Raw genomic sequence first — 11,079 nt, forward strand, 5'->3', positions numbered from 1 at the left:
TTCGCGTGTGGCAATATAAGGTGCTATAGGTTGGATGGATGCGGTTAAATGCCGCTTTCAACTTCCTAGGACTGCTTTGCACTCCTCGGAACGAAGTATATAATGATAATAGGTTCAGCCCCTTGATTATCCGTGCTGCTTATTCTGCAAGAAGGCGCCCGTCGTATTTTGCATAGGCAGATTTCCAACATGTCTGGAACGCCTGAAAATATGAAAGAATATTTCATGGATAAGGCCTGAGTAGAAATATATATCATACGAACCTTACATGACACGGACCTGGGAGGCAAAAGGGATTGCGCTAAAATTTAGTCGTCGATCCAATGTTAGCCCTGACTGACGACGACCAATTCATTTCACAATGTATCTCTATATTATTGATTTAGTGCTCTGTAGAGAATAGATATGTTTGTTGATTTTAGCGCCAAGACTCTCCCAGCTCAGCCGAGGTTATTTAAGCTCACGACCCTCGTCAAACTCCGGATATTTTGCTTGACAGAGCTATCCGGGGATTCCTTGGAAGTTCTCACCAGCAACTGTTAACCCCGTCTGTCTGTCAGCACTTTGGAGGTGTAGCTGGGGGTATGCATCATATACAACCAAACATTCCTGGCACTTAATAATGGCTTCTCCTGCCGAGTCCACGCCTCCGCCAGGCGCTCCGAAAACCGCCCATCCCATCATCCGCAACGCTCTGCGCGTATCCCTATCCGCATCGGAATACAAATCACTGCATGAGAAGGTCATAAGCCGGCTACCTCCTGCTGTCCAGAATCGAACCTTGGACCCTACCTCCTTCAGAGAAATAGTTAAATCCCAGAACAAATACAATGAGGCCGCTATCCGCGCCTCACTGCGCGTCATCCTGGTCACCGGGGCGGGCATGAAACTCTTTGCGTATATATCACAAAAGCTAGCAGAGAGAAAGGCTCCAAACGCCGCGTAAGCCTCTTACTATACTCAATTATAAGGAAGCTATATGAAAGTGAACTAATCCTTTGCCACAAACGACAGCAAACCTCCAAAAGTTCCCTTCCGCCATTCTCCCGTATTTCGACTTTCAGCTGCTCTATCCTTAACTCTCCTCTTACACCGTCTTTTGCGCCGATTTTTTCTCAGATTGCGCGCAAACCTGCGGACGGACGATGCACGTCCATTTCGTGAGCGTAACCCTCGAATTTCTCGCGCCTTGACATCGAAATATGCGCCCGCAATTGGTTCTAGTTTAGCGGGGTTTGCCCTGGGTGCTTTCCCGCAGAGCCAACTTCGTCTCACACTGGCAATTTACATGTCAACCCGGAGCTTGGAATTTTTGTTTAATGAACTAGACGCCCAAGGATGGTTCAAAGACCGGCCGTGGTGGTTTGGGAGCTGGCTGTTGATGCCAGTTTCCTTTGCCCAATTGTTCCATGCATTCATATTTGATCGGGATGCCGAGCCGAAGGTATGTTCCGAGGATTTGGATATCAACGCTCTTCCGATACGTGGACTGCGATAAGGCTGACTGTATTTTTCTAGTGGTTCGGTGACTTTATACTTAAATTTACCCCTGGTCACACCCACCCTCGACCAGGTAGCTACCCAGTGGACCGCCATTGGCCAGACCAATATGAGGCTGTAGACGCGCTAGCTAAAATCTCTGAGTTGAGATGGCCGTGAGTTCCTCCGTACATGCCCGCCAAATTAAAAGAACTTTAACTAACTCACATCCCCCATGATAGCGTCTTTACCTCCCCAATCCTCCACCCCTCAAACCCCAAAACCCTCCCAGACTCGCTCCAATCCATATCCGTCATAACCTCCCCCGCGCATCCCTCCATTGGTTCTCTCTCCTGTGCCCTCCTCCACCCCAAATCCCCCTCCTGCGTGACCGCCTCTCTCCATCAATACCTTCTTTCAATCCCCCTCCTCGCCCGCTTCCTCACAAAGGTATACCTAGCCCTCTCCCTCCTGAAATTCAAAGCCTTCCTCACCAGCCCGATCCTCGCCATAAACGGCCTCTGCACCAAAATCCTCTCTAGGACCGCCATCATCTCCACCTCCCTGGGAGCCGCCTGGGGTAGTGTGTGTCTATTCAATTCCTTCCTGCCCCGCTCACTGTTGCCCACACAGCGCTTTTACCTCAGTGGTGCCCTGGGTGGATTACCATTTGCCTTGGCGGGCCAGGGTAATCGGTCCCTGTTCCTCTATTTCTTCCGTCTAGCGGTTGACTCTGCCTGGAAGGTTGGGAAGAAGCGCGGGGTATGGCGCGGCTGGAAGGGAGGGGATCTATTCGTGTTTGTTGCGTCGTGGGCACTTATTGGGGCATTGTTGGAAAAGAACCCCAGTGCGGTTGATGGGGCGGGTTTGAGGAAGGCTTTTGCATGGTTAAGGGGAGATGGGTTTGTGGACCTTGTTGAGACCGCCGGTACTACGAAAAAGGTGAAGAAGGCTGCTGCTGCTGCTTCGGAGTAAATTGCGCGTATGATAGAAAATGTGGGTTCTGTTATATCATGCGTGACCGTTGTCTGCCAGCCTATGTTTTACTAATTTTCCCCTCCCCCCTCCCCTTTGACATATTAATACTAGCCTTTCTCCATTTTCTCACGATTTGAACCCTCTTTTTGTCTATATCTTTTATTCTTCCCTTTTCTCCCTTTCAAAAATGGAGGTTTGTATCTAATTTAGTTCTCCCTTTCTGTGTCGGCCGGATGCCCTATATGGCCACGTGACCCACACCCTATATCCATGGATAGGTTAGATTAGATGCAATCAACCAACCTTCCACCTCCATCATTTTGTCATTGCTAGTATACCCTTAAAACTTTTGTTTCTACATAACTTTAGGCCCTTCCAACGGCCTGTTTTCCTCGTTTCCCAGAGCTTCGCTGCAAGGGTAATCCCGGAAAGAGAAACGGTACATCTCAACATTCCCACCATGGCTTTCCCTTTGGGTTCCCTTTGGTAGCCTCCGAGCTAGATACAACCAGGATTTGTGAGCCAAAATATGCCGAACTCCTGTAAAATTTGCTGGATTTCATTTGCTGCTGCATGGTCGCTGGATGACGTCATTATGGCCTGCCTGTCAAACACTCCGCACTGGCAAATATTCAACGCATCCCATCCTCACCCATCGGTCTATGGAATTGGAAGAAAAGGGGGTATCATTATCAGGCTAAGTACAGTCAACCATCGAACTCGACTCAATAAAATGGCAAATTGAAACAAATAGGTGATAGATCGCACACAAATCTATGATAAAGAAGCAGATACACATAGATACGCACGCACGTCGTAAGCCGCATTAGAGCAAAAGATCGGAATGTGAAAGGTAAAAAGGAAATTTCCAACCCGATATTACACATGCATCGTACTCACATATCTTGTATTCTAATGAAAAGAAAAGTAGAGAAAATAAAATATCACCAAAAACTACACCACCCAATGTAATGTTGACAGAGATTCTCCACACTCGTAGCTTGGACTAGTAATTTGTCCACCTGGTCTGAAACGTTCAACTCTTCTGTTGACTTGAAATCGCGTCCTGTCAACTTCTCCTTGACTCGCGAGAGGACCTGAAGCGCTCGTGCGTTCTGCACTTCCCGTGCCTCATTGGGCACACCCTGTTGCGCGTCAAGTATGCCGCCTTCAAGAATCGATGGACGTCGACGGGAGAAATTGCTAGGTTGCACGGAATGGTCTACGTTTATTTCGTCGACAATGGATTGGCGGCGGTCTGTGGGGAAGGATGGTCGGGTGGGTGATTCTCGAGCGCCTAGACGCCAGTTTATGAGGGGATCGTGAATGAACTAGAAATGCGCGTTAGCGAATTTAACATTGCTGGATGACTAAAAGTTGGAAGCAACCACAGCTTGCTACTCACCGCTTCCAATACGGCCATCAATGACTCCTTATTCTCTCGGATGACCCGCATTACAGCCTCGCAAGTGATGTGATAACTGCCTTCGATGTTGCTAACCTCCATAGCAAACGTGAGCATTCGGGTAAGACGGAAAGGAACGCGCTCAGGGTATTTTTCACGATGCATCGCGATTTCGAAGCAGTCGCCGAAATCAATATGCACGATCTTGCCGGTAATGCGATCAAGAAGAAGATTCGACGGGTGACGGTCACCTAGGCCGAGGATGTATCCAACCATGGACATAACACCCAGTGACCTAGTGTAGTTCGTTCGTCTCTCCAGCCAAGATTCAGAACTCTTGCTCTTGAGCCATAGGACACGGTATAGGTCTTTCCCGGTAGTGTTATCCATGGCATATCCAAATACCTCAACCTTCTGCATAAGGGTCAAGTTGTCATAGTCTGGAGCCATCTGGAGCATAATGCGATGCTCGATATTAACTAGAATACGTCTGCTCTCACGGTATTCTTTGATCAGAGCATGCAGTGTGTCGGTATTGCAAACCCAGCCAATTAACCCAGAGTTCTGCGACAGTGGAATGGCAGGGAAGCGTTGGATTGTGAGATGGCGTTTGAAACTTTCACTATCATGATCAAGGAGGGTGTTTACGAGTCCGAAAAGTTGCATTACACGCTCATCTTGCCGGATATCCTCGTGACCTTTGAGGACGTACATATATGAATTTCCGTCACTACCTTTCAGCGTCATTTTGCGGGGTCGTTTCTTGGTCTGCATCACAGTCGATACTGGATCGAAGCTCATAATTCTGATCACAGGTTTACCGCTCTGATATGTGCCAGGAACTGCCAAGTCGAGATCAACGGCGTCTTTAAGTTTAGGAGATACGTATTTCAGGTCTAGTGTCGACAGCTGAGGAAGTTGGCGAGCAATTTTCCGGAAGACAGTGTAGTATAGATCCCAGGCTTGGTTGAGATCACCTATAACTCGTGATTCGCGGTAAAGAATGCAAAAGTGCTTGGCTTCTGCAAGGTCACGACCGAATGCTTGAGCAAAGGAGACTTCTCGAAGCGTCTCAGCACCCTTATCAAGCATATCATGCAACGGCGCCAACGTGGCAAACATGCCTTCGACATTGTGATCTCCAAAGTATAATCGAGAAGCTTCCTCCAAACCCTCATGCCAAAGTTCGTGCCACAGGACAGCAACACGAATCAATTCATGACTGACAATCTCTGCTTGTTCAACCAGCCTTGGGCTGTGCTGCCTCATACTATCCATAATATGAGTAGCTGATTGCGATCGCCTAACAACGTTGGATTTCGTCGCCACGGTCAGAGGATAAACCAGGGCCTGTGGGTGGGCTTTTCCAACTTCAGCAAGTAATCGATGGACAGCTCCCCTCACCCGAGCATTCGGCTGATTGATACGTGCGATAAGTTGAGGGGTGACCTCGAGCCACGTATCGACGCTGACTGAAGAGAATCCTTCAGTTACCACGCCGCTAACTTCAGCGTCGCCACCATGGTTAAACCAAAGTGTGAGAAGCCTCAGGGTGTCTTGTAGTGAGCTGGTCGACGACAGTGAAATGGAGCGGAAAAATCCTCGAATGGCCGGTATGACATGCTCAAGGACAATATGATGGGGAACAAATGTTTCTCGGTTCGTCTGAGTACTCAATGCGTTCACAACCTCAAAATTTGTTAGCGCCCAGGCGTGCCAGGCTTTGTAGGAGTCAAGATTGTATTGGGTCGCCGCTGAATACGAGGTCAAGACATCGCGTACACCTTCCGAAGTCCAATCTCCCTTTTGTAGTGCCGTTTGCCACTCGCCCTGCTTCAAATAGCTTTTTGCGAGTAGCCGTCGAAACTTACCCACGTCACCGATATGTTGACGTGCGGTGGCCAGATCAGGATGGTCGGTAATGCCATTAACAAGGCCGGGTTTGTCTGAATTGGCATTTTCGCCATGCGCAATGAGAACAGAACTATACCGTGAAAATTCTTCAGTTAACCCAACGGTGAAGTCCCTTAACATTTGAAGTGCCTCTTTTTGGCGCCCAGCAGCCCAGTCATACTTGAGCCGAGCGTATATAACCTCTGGTGGTGTCGGCTGGTCGGATCCCTCGCCACTTTCCAAGGAGCTTAGAGAACGGTCCGCTAGACCCATGCGATTAGACTTGCGGCATAGGTTCGCAAACTTGATCCACATGTCCAAATTCTCGCGAGGCGATACGACTAAGGCCCTGACTTTAAGCATACGTTGCCATACCTCAACGTTTTGCTGGCAGCCTAGAAGCCGTTTATTCCATGTTTCTTTCATTGCCTCCTGCTTCTCAGGGTCGTTGGCGTTCTGCTTGTATGTGATGATTTCTTCAAGTTCTGCAAGCATTTGGACACGAACAACAACATTATAGGCACGGTTATAAGACTCTCCCAGCAATGCCGAAAGTTCCGTATCTAGGCCATTCCGCGCTTTTTCAATGAACATCGCCGCTTCATCAAATTGGTTGCGATGTATAGCAAGAATGGCGCCAAAGAATGATCGGTCCGGAGTTTGTTCTTTCATCACCCCAATATAGGAATCCATAAGCTCCCACTGGCCACGGCCCCAAGCCGCGCCCGCAGCTAGAGGCGCCATAGCCTTTCGATGCTCATTAGAGGCTTGATTCCATTTTTCCTGAGCAAGATCGGAAAGCATTTTCCATTCACCAAGCGCATGCAAGCACCGCATTTTTCCCATAGTGACATCAAATGAATCCGGATCGATAAGCTCGCGTCGCTTATACGCAGCTAGCGCTTCTTCCCAACGTTGTAGCTTGACGAACCACGTTTCTTTGAGCTCAACATCCCTATACGCCTGGGCTTTACGAAGGATACCAATAGCAGCATCTGATTGCTGAAGTTGATTATTGATGCTGATTAACGCTTCCACTGCGCCGGAATTTTGATCTTGTTCGAATTCCAATTCCTTATAATGAAGTGCTTTAGCAAAGGCATGGCATTTTCCGGCATACTTGCCCAGGGTTCTGATGTCGATATGCAGTGCCTTGTCGTCGTGTTCCATGAATTCTGCAAGGTTGAGAAGGATTTGTAGAATTTCTGGAGGAATATTCTGTGATGTAAGTGCCATGTCTATGGAACGAACAAGCTCTTCTTGGTACTGCCCATAAAGTTCCGTCCAGCAAGAGACAAACGCGGCATTGAAGAGATCTTTCGCAAGGGGCTGGTAAATTCCAGCCAAACTAGCACAGGCACGAAGCGCATGTGATGGGGACTCCTTTAGGAGCTCAACACTAAATCTTCGAATCCACTCTTGCCAGTCCTCCCGCGTCGATTTTTGAGACGCGTCCCATGCATTTTTCAAATGTTGTTGATTAACAAGGATTTTCTTTTGGCCGACATCCGCGAACGTAGAATCGTCACCAAGCGTCCCATAGTGTTCGTCGGGGTTCAGATCTTGAGGAAGCGGATCCCCTTTCTGCAGTTTTGAAACGAGAATTTGGTAATTGTGATGATTTATCTGATGCGTTTGAACAATCTTGTTCATGAGTTGGATGTAGTTATTGAAGTCCTGTCCCAGCTGGAATATAAGTGTGCAGATACAATCCAGTGCGGCCTGACGTAGGGTACGATCGCTACCCGCGACCACCCTTGATAGGGGATGTATCATAAGAGAAGCGAAATCGGATACGTTGACCTGGCGTGAGAGCTTTCCCAGAGTCTCAATAGCAGATTTTCGAATCCCCGGAGGCCCTTGGCTTTTGTCAAATAGACGAACAATGGCCGGAACGATCAAATGCATATACTCCTCCCCACTAGGCCCAAATATCAAAAATGTGTGTAGAATCCTTTCTGATGGTTGTCGTCTTGGTGTAGTATCCTTGTCTAGGGTGTCAAGCATAAGCGGAATCAAGCCAGCCAGGTACTTCTTGAATTCTCCTTCCAGCGACTTTGCGATTGCCTCGACAAGAGACAATATTGTTGCTTGGACCTGGTAAGAGCAATCCCAGAATTCACGAATAACCTCAATGATTTCTGGCAAAAAGGCTCGGATGTGTTGTCTAACAATGGTCACTAGGATTGCTAATTGGTTAAAGTAGGACTCAAGACGACTTGTGGGAGTGCTTCGGATGACGGCGAGGAAAGCAGGGATAATTTGCCCTAAGAATGGTACGCATTTCAAACCCAAGGTCTTGAATATGGTGACAATGGCATCGATGACAGCAGAGTGGTATTGGGAGAGAGAACTTTCGTTGAGAATGTTTTGAAGGAGGGTGTTGATCACCACAGTTGGATAATACTCCTCATTGGAGGGCGTGAGACCTTGCATAATAAGGGAAACGTCTGATACCGCCTGGACTTCATTGACATGATGGATATCAGGTGAAGATTCACTAATTTGCTGATGTTTATATGGATCCAAAGCGCCGAGAATACCAAGCAACTTTATGGTTTCCTTTCTCAGTGACCCGGTTTGCTCGGTTTTTATAATGTTAATTAGAACAGCTAGGAGGTTTGGATATTCAATATAAGGTTCGATGACATATCCTGCGTTACTCGCAAGTTGGCCCAACGTTCGTAACGCTGCTTCTCGCTTAGACTGGGATGATAAATCTTGAAGCGCTTCCAAGATAATAGGCATAAGCTGTGGTAAATATTGCCTCATATCCTCCCCACCCACTGTCGCAAGTTCGCCAATGGCTTTCAATGTCGTCGACGCGACTCCGGCATTTGGATCAGTTGTTTTTGGAAATAGAGCCGTCACCATGGGGTCAACATAGGATCGAACAAGTTTCGTGGCATTCGCAACAAACAAGCTGATCAGCTGTGCGCTTTCCTCCTTTTGGCGGGACGTGGTAGCAAAACTGAGTCCAGTCAACAAATTCACCAGCAGTTTTCGTAACGGCGGGAAAACGTAGGCAGGATTGACGCTAGAAAGTCGTCCGATAATACTAATCGCTGCTTCCCGAACAGCAAATACTTCATCGTTCACTGCAAGGAAGAGGCATCGAACATTCTCAGGTTTGGCCAAATGGCGGTCGAACTTTCGGTCTAGTGACTCCAGGACGATTCGTCGAATTTCCGGGTCTGGATCCCCCACGCCAACAGATAGAAGAGTATCTATAACTTCGCTGACAACTTGGATGGAGTGACTACTGGTTTGATTGATGATTGGATCGTGGACGAATAGTTGGCAACACGTTAACGCAGACGCTTTCCGGATTTCCGGATTGTCATTATTGACAAATGTGATAGCAACGTCGCGAACAAATTCGTTCAAAATATGTCCTATGAAAGTCAGACCAAAGTTAAAAGGAATTAAGGGGTATTGTGGTGGCTAAAACTAACCAGAGAAGTCAAAGCTGCCAAGCGTATGTAATGCAAGGGCTATTTCAGTATCAGTTGGTTCTTGCAGGAAAGTTCCGTAGTCCTTTGCAAACGAAGGCATTGGCGGTGGCCGATTTTCCGGGCAGCCAAGGGGTCGAAACGGGGAACCAGACAGGACTATGCTTAGCATATCAAGCAATTTTTCTTGGATCGTTGCCTTGATGGGAGGTATATAGTGCGCCATGTCCACCAAAGCCTGCGTGAGAGATTCGCTTAGCCCGCACGCGAATATTGGATCCAGTAAGGCCTCCATATATTTGCTAAGGGTTTGTCCAACGGCCAACGATAACATGCTGATGCACTCGAACATCGGACCTTCGTTGACCGCTGCGCGGTTGCGACTATAGGCATATTAGCGCGGAGCAAAACCACAGATGAACTAATTTTCTGGCTTACGCTTTCATTGTTAGGCCTTCCCGTATATAAACTATAATCCCATCAAGAAACTGCCCGATAGAGTTGCCCACCGCATTCGCGATTTTTCCAATGGCAATGAAAGCGGCGTTTCGCTCCTTATCCCGCTTTAACTGCGCTTGTAAGTATATCATAAATCTATGTAGATATACATTGGTAAACTCTAGAGGTGCGTAGGATGCTAGAATCGGGATGGTAAGGACGATCTGTGTTCGAATCTTCGGATCACGGTGATCTTTGAGGCGTAGTACTATTTCGCAGGTATTTCGATAATGCTCGTTCATGAACATGGCCCCTTTCAGGAGGAGCTCTTTCAAGGTGAGGAGCGAGCCATGAATCCAATCCACATTGCTGGACCTTAAGCCCTGCAAAGACTCCTCGTAAATCCGGCCAAACCATTGTTGACGGACCTGCACATCTCTAGCCGCCAGTATTTCGAAACATTCGCTTACTGCTTCGGCAGAGGTCTCCCGAATGAGAACCTTTGGATCTCGCAATGCTACCCAAATGAGCTCAAATATCTGTGGGACAAAGCCGTAAAGTAGGGTCGGGGAACCGTTTGCAAGCTCCCGGATGACTAGGACAGCTGCAAACCGTCTACTCTCTTGTCTTTCAGACTGTAACCATTCCAGGGCAGATTGGATTTCGCTTTCCACCAGCTCCGCAGTCAAAGCACCTCCAGGCTTGGCCAGACGACCCAGGGAGCGTGCTGCATATATTAAAACTGCGTTATCATTGCTACGTAGGGCACTTCGTAAGTAGCTTGCGAACCGGGTGGTTTTTTGAGCAGCATCCACGCCATCGAAATCGATCAACCTGTCGAGGGCGAGAAGCCCACCAATCTTCTCGTTTGCGTCATTTCCGGTAACAACGAGCTGGGCGATACGTTGAGAGACAACGTTGTAGTATTCGATGAATTTATCGGGAGGAAGCTCTAAAACATGGGGGAAATAAATCGTCAGCAAATCCCTCACCTTAGCTCACAGAGTTTGAGATTTAAAGAGTAAAGACGAGTGATATAACCTCTAGAAACAGCGACGACATTATCGTGGAGCTCGTATGATGCGCGGGAGCGGGTGTCTTCGTGCTTGGACTTCAGATCGTGGAAAATGCGCTGGGTCGCGTCAGTCCCCGAAGCTGCCTGCGCCATGATGGGGTATTGATTTGGAAACTGGCATGTGGCATCTGCCTCATGCAAGCAGGCTAAACATAGATACTCATCGAGGTATGCTGATATTTCCGCAGAAGTTGATATCTCTTGCAGTGAGTTGTGGTTGACGCTATTGTGCTAGGCGGTATGTAATGGTGAGGCTCAAATCCCGTGACTGAGGATAAATACTTCCCGGCTCCACATCTGAACAGTGTACGGACTGTACCCTACTTACTGTAGGTCTGGACTGGACTAATTAATCTCTC

The 11,079-nt window shown here is 48.0% G+C and overlaps 2 protein-coding genes across 2 annotated transcripts; one reads left to right on the forward strand and one right to left on the reverse strand.

The window, feature by feature from the left end:
* Nucleotides 1-622: 622 nt before the first annotated feature.
* BDBG_07073 (uncharacterized protein) lies at nucleotides 623-2,454 on the forward strand (the record flags this gene model as incomplete). The annotated part of the gene is made up of 4 exons (XM_002622516.2): nucleotides 623-942; nucleotides 1,015-1,444; nucleotides 1,519-1,655; nucleotides 1,722-2,454. 4 exons carry the CDS (start codon nucleotides 623-625, stop codon nucleotides 2,452-2,454), a joined length of 1,620 nt encoding a protein of 539 aa, XP_002622562.1.
* BDBG_07074 (FKBP12-rapamycin complex-associated protein) lies at nucleotides 753-11,041 on the reverse strand. Its single transcript, XM_031722925.1, has 5 exons — nucleotides 10,687-11,041; nucleotides 9,646-10,597; nucleotides 9,211-9,590; nucleotides 3,863-9,150; nucleotides 753-3,788 (listed from the first exon to the last, which is right to left on the reverse strand). Exons 1-5 carry the CDS (start codon nucleotides 10,811-10,813, stop codon nucleotides 3,402-3,404), a joined length of 7,134 nt encoding a protein of 2,377 aa, XP_031579958.1. The 5' UTR covers nucleotides 10,814-11,041; the 3' UTR covers nucleotides 753-3,401.
* Between the last annotated feature and the right edge of the window lie 38 nt (nucleotides 11,042-11,079).

Source organism: Blastomyces gilchristii (assembly GCF_000003855.2).
Source record: "Blastomyces gilchristii SLH14081 genomic scaffold supercont1.17, whole genome shotgun sequence".
Lineage (NCBI taxonomy): Eukaryota > Fungi > Ascomycota > Eurotiomycetes > Onygenales > Ajellomycetaceae > Blastomyces > Blastomyces gilchristii.